The sequence below is a fragment of the Lactuca virosa genome, chromosome 3 (genome assembly GCF_052849685.1).
Source record: "Lactuca virosa cultivar CGN04683 chromosome 3, Lactuca_virosa_CGN04683_v6, whole genome shotgun sequence".
Lineage (NCBI taxonomy): Eukaryota > Viridiplantae > Streptophyta > Magnoliopsida > Asterales > Asteraceae > Lactuca > Lactuca virosa.
Genome location: NC_136428.1, coordinates 420,839,390 through 420,851,656, shown reverse-complemented (window position 1 = coordinate 420,851,656; position 12,267 = coordinate 420,839,390). Strand labels below are relative to the sequence as shown.

At 39.0% G+C, this 12,267-nt stretch overlaps 1 protein-coding gene across 1 annotated transcript; it reads left to right on the top strand.

Annotated features, from left to right (window-relative positions):
- Positions 1-7,245: 7,245 nt before the first annotated feature.
- LOC145167823 (pre-mRNA cleavage factor Im 25 kDa subunit 2) lies at positions 7,246-9,963 on the top strand. The gene is made up of 7 exons (XM_079087076.1): positions 7,246-7,488; positions 8,152-8,197; positions 8,433-8,526; positions 8,619-8,692; positions 9,019-9,105; positions 9,289-9,399; positions 9,647-9,963. Exons 1-7 carry the CDS (start codon positions 7,370-7,372, stop codon positions 9,716-9,718), a joined length of 603 nt encoding a protein of 200 aa, XP_078943202.1. The 5' UTR covers positions 7,246-7,369; the 3' UTR covers positions 9,719-9,963.
- Positions 9,964-12,267: the final 2,304 nt, after the last annotated feature.

Below are 12,267 nucleotides of genomic sequence, written 5' to 3'. Positions count from 1 at the left end.
GAGTGCCCACAGCTACTGCAGGGATCAGCGCAGGGATCTGCGCCAGCTGCTCGAGCTACTGAGACCCGGCCAGCGAAGGCCGAGACACCGAGGGCTCGCGGGAGAGCTTTCCAGTTGACAGCGGAGGAGGTCCGCACAACGCCTGATGTCGTGGCTGGTACGTATTCTTTCATTTATTTATGCTGAGTTATGAGATATTGTGCTTACATGATGATATGCGTAGGTACTTTTCTTGTGAGTTCTGTACCTGCCTTAGTGTTATTTGACTCGGGTGCGAGTCGATCATGTGTGTCGATAGCATTTAGTCGGCACATCAGTAGCAGACGAGAGGCGTTGAGTCGACCTCTGCGGGTTTCCATAGCGGACGAGCGAGCGGTGTATGCCACGGACGTGATTCGAGGATGTGTACTCGAGATCTTCGGTGTCGAGTTTCCGATAGATCTGGTCCCGATTGCGATGGGGGACGTATGTGTTATCGTGGGTATGGATTGGCTGAGCCGATTTGGGGCTGTGATAGACTGCGAGCGACAGTTGGTGACGATTCGAGATCCTAGTGGGGGAGTGCTGACAGTTTATGGCGAGGGAACCTGAGGCGGGTCAGCATTCTGTTCGGCTGCCAGAGCGAGGCAGAGTTTGCAGCAGGGCTGGGGAGCGGGTGATTGAACAGGTGTCCGAGTTTGTGACGGATAGCCGAGGGCTCATGACCTTTCGTGGTCGGATTTGGGCGCCGTATACGGGCGGGGCACGTAGCACCTTGATGGAGGAGGCGCATAGATCGAGATTCTCGATCCATCTCGGGGCCACGAAGATGTATTTGGACCTGAAGAGAGACTATTGGTGGCCTTGTATGAAGAGGGATGTTGCATGGGTAGTAGAGAGGTGCTTGACCTGTCGTCGGGTTAAGGCCGAACACCAACGTCTGCATGGCAAGTTGCAGCCACTAGAGGTTCCCCAGTGGAAGTGGGAACAGATTTCTATGGATTTTATCACCAAATTGCCAAGGACCGCGAGGGGTGTTGATGCAATTTGGGTGATTGTGGATCGGCTGACGAAGAGCGCTCACTTCCTTGCTATCAGTGAGAGCTCTTCTGCGGAAAGGCTGGCAGAGACATATGTGAGAGAGGTGGTGTCGCGGCATGGAGTGCCGATCTCGATTGTGTCAGACCGAGATGTACGTTTCACTTCCAGGTTCTGGAAGAAATTCCATGAGGAGTTGGGTACGAGATTGCATTTCAGTACTGCTTACCACCCACAGACGGACGGGCAGAGTGAGTGGACGATTCAGACACTCGAGGACATGCTTCAGGCATGTGTTATGGACTTCGGTGGAAGTTGGGACACATACCTACCTTTGGCTGAGTTTTCTTACAACAACAGCCACCATTCGAGCATCAGTATGCCTCCCTTTGAGCTTCTTTATGGGGGGAGGTGTCGAACTCCCATCTGTTGGGGAGAGGTAGGGCAGCGAGTGATGGGTAGCACTGAGATAGTGCTTAAGACGACTGAGCATATACAACAGGTCAGACAGAGATTACTGACAGCCCAGAGCCGTCAGAAGAGTTATGCGGATAGACGACGATCCGAGCTCGAGTTCCAGGTTGGAGATTTCGTACTCCTAAAGGTATCTCCTTGGGAAGGAGTGATCCGATTCAGGAAGAGGTGCAAGCTGGGGCCCCGATACATTTGTCCGTTCAGGGTGACCACGAGGGTGGGTAAGGTAGCATATCGTCTGGAGCTACCCGAGGAGTTGAGTCAGATCCATGATACCTTCCATTTATCCCAGTTGAGGAAGTGTATAGCCGATGAAACGGCGGTTGTGCCACTAGAGGATATTCAGGTGGACGCGAGTTTGAATTACATTAAGAGGCTGATCGCGATCTTGGATCGGAAGATCAAGGTGCTGAGGAACAAGGAGGTACCCCTGGTTCAGGTCCAGTGGCAACATCGGAGAGGGTCCGAGCTGACTTGGGAGCCGGAGTCAGAGATGCGGGAGTAGCATCCAGAGTTGTTTGCAGAGTAAGACTTCGAGGGCGAAGTCTGATTCTAGTGGGGGAGAATTGTAACATCCGGATTTTCAAGTATGTTATTTTTAATTATTTATTTTGAGGATCATTGATCTACCCGACGAGTTGGTGCTATAACTCGTCGAGTAGAAGCGGGGTGACCATGTGAGTTTAATGAAATACTCGACGAGTCCAAGAGTAGACTCGTCGAGTAGGCGCTGTAAGTGGAAAACCTAGATCCCCGGGTTTGGGACCTATTTAAAGGCACTTATAGCCTCATTTGCGGCCACACCTCTCTGAGAAGAAATCCTAATCGCCCATTGAGCTTGTGAGAGAGTCTTGAGCCTTACTTGAGATTTGTGAGTGCATTTTGGTGAAGGAAAAGAAGATTCCAAGCTAGGATTGAGAAGAGGCTGATAGATCTACTGCTTATTCGTCCAGGAGCTTCTATTAGAGGTATCAAGTTCAAACCTTTCCCTTTTATTTGAGTCGATCTCTCATCTTGAAGATTAGGGCTTCTTTTCCTTTCTTTTTGGGACTTTGAGGATTTGGGGTTCATGAGGAGGCTTGAACTCCAGATTTGGACCTTAGGAGGTCTCTAGCACCCAAAGGTTCCTGCTTTATTCAGCCTTGATGGTATTTATGAGTGAAAACCCCATTTAAATCATGTTCTTGGCATTTCATGCCCAAAATGCCATGCATGGACACCAAGTTCAGACCTTTATGTTATTATTGGGTGTTAGAAGGCCAGATCTATAAGTTAGAGAAACAGATCTGACCTCAGGAGGTCGTTTGAGCATTCTCATGGATGAAACTCGCCGAGTCCATGAGCAGACTCGACGAGTCGGATCGTGTTGCACCACGATTCGTGATCAGTGGTAACCGTCGAGAAAAAGGTTAACTCGACGAGTCGAGTTAGGCCTTAGGAGGATTCAGAGGACACATATGGACTCGCCGAGTCACCCGAGTGCACTCGACGAGTCTGGTCAAAGTTGGACCGTTGATTGGGGTTGACTTTTAGGGTTTGGTCAACTTTTGGACAGTGGACCATTAGAGGGGTAAAATGGTCTTTTCCCCTTCTGAGAGGATATAGGGAGAGATTAGTCTAGCCTTTGAGAGCCGTATTAATTAGAGATAATTACTTTATGTGATTAGGCGGAGGCTAGATCAGATATTCGAGTTCGAGACTTTCCGAGATTACCCGAGGTGAGTCTTCTCACTATACATTGCCTAGAGTGGTAACTATGTGCAGACCGGAGGGTATTATGTGTTATGTGTATGTTGAGTTTATGTGCTTTGTGATATATGTATGTTATGCGTTATATAGACCGGACCGGAGGGTCCTACGATCTAGACCGGACCAGAGGGTCAAACGATTTAGACCGGACCGGAGGGTCCAACGAGCTAGACCGGACTGGAGGGTCCAACGAGCTACGGGACTGGAGGGTCCCGCTGAGACACATTGAGCGGAGGGTCATACCGAGTTATAGCCTCGAGTGGCTTATGTGTTGTATGTGGTATTTTGGGGAACTCACTAAGCATTTATGCTTACCGTGTTATGTGATATGTGTTTCAGGTACCAGCGAGGATCGTGGGAAGGCGCCGGCATGATCTGTACACACTGTCAGGGGATTATGTTTTGAGATTCTGGGATACGTTTTATTGTGATGCCATTTGATACATGAGATTTTGAGAATATTATATGAGTTTATTTATGTTTGGAAAAATGAAAAATTGTTTTAAAATTTACGTCGTTACAGCCGCCACCTGTCCTGCTGCTGCTAAACTCGGACATTGGGCCTTTTTGTGGCCCTTTTGATTGCACTGAAAGCAAATCAGATCTGAAACTGCGGTGGTGGTGGTGGTAGCTGTACAATCTCTTCTTATATGACCAGTTCGCACGCACTTGAAGCAGCCCGAACTCCCTGTCTTGCACGTCTCATCGTGCAACTTGCCGCATTTGCCACAACGGCTGCGGCCCTGCTGGCTCCTAGATCTGTGATCTGACACCTTGGGCTTCTTGCCCGAAACCTCTATACCATGTGCCGCATCTGGTTTCCTCTTCGTCTCTATCTCTAAATCAATCTCTCTTCTCTCTAGCTCTGGCAATCATATCCTCCAGCGTCTTGCAGCTGGATCGGCTCACGAACTGCCGGATATCGCTCCTCAACATCTCATGATATCGTGTCTTTTTCATCTCCTCGTCCGCCACATACTGCGGAACAATAAGGGCCCTCTCCCTGAACATAACGGAACGAGAAGGGACCTCTCCTCGAAATTAGGGTTTCATTCTGGCAGCCCCTACTCGTCGAGTTGAGGCTTTCAATTCGTCGAGTAGGTTACTTAAAATCCCACATCTCTTCTGATCTCTACTCAACGAGTTTGGGGCTTCCAACTCGTCGAGTTGCTCTACAAAAATGAATAAATTATAATTAAATGCGTACCAGGAACCAGGCGTTACAATTCCAACACAAATTCATTCAAACAATCACCACTCTAGGACGAAAATAGGACACTACACCATCTTAATATAAGACAATCACGTTATTGCCAACTCACGTTTTACAATAATATATAATAAGCCCAATATCCAATCCTCTTATATGGTGCATGGACATGGTTGTAAGGCTCTAATAGACCATCTGAATAGGTGCAAAGATAGCAAACACATAACCCACGAGGAACAAAACTGTCAAAACCTACGACAAATTCAAGATCTCATAGAAGCAGCACAAAAAGAACAACCTGACTACAAAATCCCCAAGAAACTCCTTCAAGAACGTCTGATAAACGATGAAACCATTTTCGACGTAATGTCTTCCATCGGTTTTCTTTAATATTAGTGGCAAATCCAACCCCGCAAAGCGGGATTTCTTATCTAGTTTGATATTAATATGTAGTGTTTTAAGTTTATTAAAAAGGTTGATTTAACGATTAAAATATGTAGTAAATCACATCGTATAAAAAAAGTTAATTTTAATTTTTAATTTTTTGTATATTTAATATGAACAATCATAATGTATCGTCTTTCCTCTTCTAAAAAAGTATATTTAATATTTGAATTTGAATAAAATATCATATATTCTATACTCATAAGCCTTTTAAACTATTATTAAAATAAAAAGATGATTTTAATTTCATTGTTGAAAATTTTAGTGTCATTTAACTCCCATAATATAAACCTATTTAATTAGTTTAAATGTGGTTATAATTTTATTGGTGGAAACATTATTGTTTTTCTAATAAAATATAATTAATAATAATTAATACTTAAATTTGAGTTTAATATACGTTTTATAAACAAATTATACAACTTAAAACGGTTTATAAAATCATAAAAGGTTGTAGTATTTATTTTTTCATACTAACTTTTTATTTGTTATATATAAAAATCAACATATGCTTGATATATAATTATACATCTTAAAACGATTTATAAAATCATCAATTAATAGTACAAATAACCAATGATATAAAACTATGAAGATGAATAAAACCAATAGATTAATTATATGTTTGATTTTACTATGATACTGGTTTTTCATATATAGATATTAAATAATAACTTATTAAAAGTTATTATTTTAATTAAATAATTATATTTTCGTGTTCGCCTAGTTAGGAGGTGTTTGGTATTCATTTTAAAACAACTTTTGATCTTTTAATTTTTTCCAAAGGGAAATCTCCAGAAAAGTCCTAAAATTTTACCCTAATTTACGAAAAATTCTTAAACTAAATTTTGTTTACGAAAAAGCATGAATTACCGGTAAAAATAGTGATTTGACCCCTTTTTTCCGGTTTACCGGTTTTATTACTTACCTGTTTCACTAAAGTCCCATTATTTTACCCCAATTTGCAAATAAGTCTCAAAATCAAATTTACTGATGATTTAGCCATTTTCTCTATGTAACATACATTTTACCGGTTTCATTGCTGACCCGGACGCCTAGTCATTAAATGAGATGATGAGATGGATATGTTGAGTTATATAATGCTATGTTTATTATAAAACTTGATATCCTGATGTATTGTATATCTTTTTGGAACATAAAATGCATCCAACGAAGACTACAATAATTACATAAACTAACAACAACTGCGTTATTTTTTACGTTTATAAGAAATATCAAATTGTCTATCTAATCCTATATAACCCAATATATCCATCTCATCAGACATCAACTCATTTTCTGTCATTTTTTCTTGGAAACACACATTTTATTGGTTTCATTGCTGACGTAGATACATGATCATAAATGAGCCGATGAGATGAGTATCAAATTTTACAGTAAATGTGACATTATATAACCCATCGTATTCATTTTATCAGCTAATTTAATGACTAGGTGTCTAAGTCAGTAATGAAACCGATAAAATGTATGTTACATGAAGAAAATGACCAAATCATCAGTAAATTTTATTTTGGGACTTATTCACAAATTAGGGTAAAATAATGAGACTTTAGTGAAACACGTAAGTAATAAAACCGGTAAACCGGAAAAATGGGTCAAATCGCCATTTTTACCGGTAATTCATGCTTTTTCGTAAACAAATTTTAGTTTGTGATTTTTTAGTAAATTAGGGTCAAATTTTAGGACTTTTCTGGAGATTTCCCTTTTCCAAAATATTAAAAAAGTCCAAAAGATATTTGGCAAAATAAAAAAGTTCTTTTAAATCAACTATTTGTCATGAACAAAAATGAGATTTTTCGAAAGTCATACAATCTTATTTTTTTGTGACTTTTGACTTTTAACTCAAAGTCTTAAAAATCAAACCAAACATATTTTAAAAATCTCATTTTTTTAAAAGAATATTTTTTACAAAAAGGACGTTAAAAAATTCTTTGTTCCGAGTTCTATTTAACGAAGGAAATGGAAGGATACGAATGGAAAGTGAGGGATGTCGAAGGAAAATTGTGTTCCCGAGTTTCATTAATGGAAGGAAAGTGAGGGGGAGAGAAATAATTTTGGAGCTATATTTTTCTTCCAAATTTTCCTCCCAAATTGAACGAATTTGGGAAGAAAATGAGGGGAATGAAAACTTTAAGTTTTATTTTATTTTTCCTCCTAAGAAACACAAATACTTAAAAATTTTCTTTCGTTTTCTTTTTTTTCCTTCGAACTCAGAAACACGTAATAATAAATATTTTCTCGTAATAATAAATATTTTCTTTATAACTTATAACACTGGGTGTAATGGTTTTTGTTTTGTATTTGTTTTGTATAAACAAATATTCAAATAATGGTCTTTCACCCTAATTTCTTTTCTCAACAAGTAGCCCTCCATCCCCAAATCAAATAGACCCGCTGGCAATTTCCTTTTGATCTTCAATCCCCACTGCGTGTTTTTGCGAAAGATCTAGAGAGATGGTGACTTCATCAGTTGTAAACACATACCCTCTTTCGAGTTACTCCTTCGGCACAAAAGAACCCAAAATGGAGAAAGACACTTCTGTTGCTGATCGTCTTGCTCGCATGAAACTCAAGTACGCGTTTTTTTTTTTCTTTGCTTGTCTTTTTCTCTATGTAGCATGTATCTATATATTTATGTAATTTTATACTTGTTTGGGTGCTCGAAGCAATGTGGAAAGAAACCCTAGAAGCTATTTTTGAGTATTTGGTGATATAGTGTTCTTCGTAATCGTGTTCTAGGGTTTTTAGGCGATCTTGTGATTGAGTTTATTTTCATTACGATAAACGCCTGTGTGTTATTGCTTTGTTCATAGGTAAAGTTAAAATTTAACTAATGTAAATGATCGATAATGTCACCTTAAACAAGCTAATAAACACGAAAGTTGATAAGCCAGCTGTGTTTGGATGTGCGTAATAACAGTGATTATGACCACTTGTAGAATCGGAATTTGATTAAAGCTATGGCTTTACATGTTGTTTCTATGTTTATATCAATAATAAGCTTTTCTTATGGTACTTGTTTGCATCTACATGTACCTCTAATTCTCATTATTTTGACACAAACTAACAAGAAATTCAAAATCAAAGTCGGATTTTGCCAGTTATTACAACTTCAAGTCGCAATAATCATTTTAGATGTCATCAATTTGAGTTTTGAACTCTAATAATGTACTTGGTATTTCTTATTCTTCGTAAGATGAATAATTAATGAAGTGAATAACAATCTGGTTTTGCAGCTATATGAAGGAAGGTATGAGGACCAGTGTTGAAGCAATCTTACTGGTTAGTATTCAACTCTTCTTTTGTTTCTTTTTTCTTTACTTAATGAAGAGAGGGCTTTAATCAAGAAAGCTATATATGATTGTTTCGTTTTTACTTAATACAGAAACAACTGAATGAAAGATTTTGGACATAAATGAGCCCAATATTGAACATGATTTTTAGTCTTTTTAATCGACATCTAAAAATTTGTAACCTTTATTTTACTCTTGGTTAAAAATGTTTGATGAACTTGAAGGTGCAAGAGCATAATCATCCTCACATTCTTCTACTACAAATTGGCAACACATTTTGTAAACTTCCTGGTGGTCGACTTAAGCCTGGTGAAAATGGTATTGTATTTTACATAACAATCATTAAGATTAGTTCCACCATTTGATACTGTGTGTATGTATATTTATGTGTTCCTTTTTTTATTTTGCAGAAGTTGAAGGGTTGAAAAGGAAATTGTCAAGCAAACTTGCTGCTAATTCGCCTAATATGCAACCTAATTGGCAGGTTGGTTTGTTCTACTTCTTATCATGTCTGCATGTTGGTGTTGAAGAAATTGTTGTATAATAATAGCTCTAATTGGATGATGGAATTTTTAATATTGGTTTGATGTGATGTGACACTTGGTTGAGTTTGGTTTGTTGAGGACAATTATGCCATTTTTCATTATTTACATTCCATTCGTTATTTTTGGCTTTTACCTGTGACATGACCTCTGATAGTGGGGTAGATATTAGACTAAAAATTAAATATTGATAGCATTCCAAAGATCCATTTGTTGAGGGGTATTTTAGATATTATACTAACATTGACATTGACTCATGGTTTTGCAGATTGGTGAGTGTGTGGCTGTATGGTGGAGGCCAAACTTTGAAACTATCATGTACCCATATTGCCCTCCACACATCTCAAAACCAAAGGTTAAAGAATCTTCCACTTAATTTTCATAATTATCTTGGTTTCTTTTTTTCTCATCAAGTATTCACCCGGATAAATGACGTTTAAGAAATATTTTGGTAAATGGAAGGAAAAAAATGAGGGCAAATTTGTAATTTTACTCTTTTTTTGGGCTGACTTCATATTACATTTTTTGTGGTTTTTAGGAATGCAAGAAACTTTATGTTGTACACTTATCAGAAAGAGAGTACTTTGCAGTGCCCAAAAATCTCAAACTTCTTGCTGTTCCACTGTTTGAGCTTTACGATAATGTTCAGGTATGTCATGTTAAAATTACTTTTTTGCCCATTGTCATAAGCTGATTCTATTCATTTTTATCAAAAAACCTATTTTTCAACTTACATGAATATTAAATTTGTCAAAAAGATTAGGAAGAAAAAAAGTAGGATGCAATTGTAATTGTAAGGGTTCATACCAAATTTGAGTTTTGAATTTTGAATTTTGACTTTTGGGTTTAAAAGTCAAAATAATTTAGATGTATTAAGTGACATGTTGAATTTGCAGAGATATGGACCAGTCATTTCAACTATACCGCAGCAGCTATCAAGATTTCAGTTCAACATGATCCCTGCGTAAGCGCATGCACACCGGATTCCAGCCTTTTTATATAACGTAATATTAAATTTAGTAAAATCGTTCTCAAATATTTTATCGCATTTATAGAACCTCATTTAAAGATTTAGTTTAATCCATCGTCTTTATTTTTAGGAGGGAAAGAGACCATTGACTATTGTGACTTGTATTGTATGCATTTCAAGATGTACATTGTTGTTGTCTATTTCCATATCGTTTTATGTAAAAGAGTTTAGAAATTGTTGGTATGTGGTATTTGTAACCTTGTATTTTGTCTTAGGTATCAATAGTATACGTATTTGTGCTTTCTGTTAGGAATTGAGACAGCACGCAGCGGAAACACTATCACACACTCACAAACGAAACGAGAAAATAAAGCAATAAAGAACACAAGGATTTTACGTGGTTCGGATTCGGTGTAAATCCTACGTCCACGGGCTGCAACTAGAGAATTTTATTAAAACTCACAAGATTACAATTGGCTTGACACTCTACACTTGATGTTCTCTCAAGTTTTTGCACACAAAATATGCAAAACATACATGCATATATATAGGTATATTTGTGAGCCGCAATATGCACAAGATTGCCGCATAGTTTGAAAAAATAATTCTCATGCATGTGTTTGACAATTTTTTCCACCGTCCAATTATTTGCCGTCCAAAACTTTGACAGTCCAACAAATGAATTCAAAAGGTGTGCTCCGTCCATTTCATATTCAATTGTTTAATATTTCCAAGTTTCATTTATGGCCCTTGAACTTTTAGGAACTTGTCAATTTGTTCAAGACTCCATAAATCTTAACAATCTCCCACTTGGAGACTTGAACAAATTAGTCTTTCTCCACCATTCAACTCTCAATTACTCCAGTAATCTTAAAAAACAACCAAGTCCTTCAAGCTTCCAGTTTCAAAGAACAAGCTAAAACTTAGTCTGATTTCTCTAATTGCAGCCGCCCCTCATCTTCAAGTACTAGAAGGGCCAGTTGAAGCTCCCACTAGCTCCAACTCAGTCGTGGCTAATCCCACCACCGACTCATCCTCTGTCTCAACCGGTTTGGACACTCCACCAGATCCAGAGATACACCGAGGACCACTAACACTCTCCAAACTTTGCAAACTTCCAACAAGAGAGAATTTTCCAGTCTTAGTCTTCAAAACCCAACGGCTCTTTGTAATTGTACCCGGGACACACCCCGTGCTCCCATTGTCACAGAATCCCCTGAATGGTTTAGAATTTCCGACTCGTTCAGCTAACATCCCCTTGGCTCCAGAATTCATGTTTGCAAAATGAACTCTCTTAGCAGTAGATTTAGCGAACCAGATTTTGTTTTGCTTAATCGGGATGGTCATACTTCCCTCAGCAGGTACCTCAACCATATACAATGACCCACACTTCAAACCTTGAGCAATCACCGAATTACCATTGACCACCATCCATTTACCACCACCAAACCTTACTTCCAGTCCTTGTTTATCCAGCTGACCAACAGAAATCAATTTTTTCTTCAGCTCCGGAATAACCCTGACATTCTTCAGGCTCCATGTAGTTCCTAATGAAGTAACTAGATCAATATCTCCCATGCCCGTTACTTGAAGCATCTCGTCATTTGCCAATCGTACCTTCCCAAAATCTCCTTCTTTTAGATTCACCATCGTTTCCCCGTTGTCCATGGCGTGAAACGAAACCCCTGAATCCATGACCCAAGAGTCCACAGAACTTTCCATACTGAGTAACAATGCATCATCCCCAGAAAAATTCTCAGCATCAGCAATGTTCAATTCTTTCTTTGGACATTGACTCTTAACATGTCCCACTTCTTGACAGTTCCAACATTTCACATTCTTCAAAGTTCTAGAAGAACTTTTTCCCCGACTCCCACTGCTCCCACTATTCCTGCTATTCCCTCTACCTCTTCCGACATTTAATAAATCAGAAGAGGAAGATCCACCTTGATTCTTGCGTCTGATATCCTCGCCTAGAACCAAATCTCTAACCCCTTCAAAAGTCATATCACTGGTCCCCACGGAACTTGTAACAGCAGTAACTGTTCCGGACCAGCTATCAGGTAGAGAAGCTAGTAGCAGCGAAGCTTGAGTCTCATTATCAAATTTAATTCCCACAGATGATAATCTGGACAGAATTGAATTTAGATTGTTAATGTGAACCGTAACTGAGCCTTCCTCATTCATCCTTGTAGTGAACAGCTCCTTCATCAAGAACACCTTGTTAGCCGCCGATGGTTTCTCATACATATTTGACAGAGCCTCCATCATACCACGCGCCGTGGTTTCATTCATGATGTTGAAAGCAACGCTCTTCGTCAACGACAATGTAATAACCGCCTTGGCTTTCTTGTCCTTTGAGTTCCACGCATCTTCAGCAGCTTTTTCCATTTTCTCCGGTTTGTCTCCGAGTACCACGTCCAAGTCTTTCTGACATAGCAATGCTTCTAATTGCATTTTCCACCAGCTAAAATCAGAACCATTGAACCTTTCGATTATAACCTTGTCTTCAGCCATTACGGCAAACAAAAAAAAAATTAGGTACAC

Excerpts from the sequence above, each read along its gene's own strand:
- LOC145167823 (XM_079087076.1), top strand. The coding sequence starts at position 7,370 with ATGGTGACTTCATCAGTTGTAAACACATACCCTCTTTCGAGTTACTCC. Across the intron at positions 7,489-8,151 it reads CTTGCTCGCATGAAACTCAA|CTATATGAAGGAAGGTATGA; the intron begins GTACGCGTTTTT and ends CTGGTTTTGCAG. Across the intron at positions 9,400-9,646 it reads AGCTTTACGATAATGTTCAG|AGATATGGACCAGTCATTTC; the intron begins GTATGTCATGTT and ends TTGAATTTGCAG.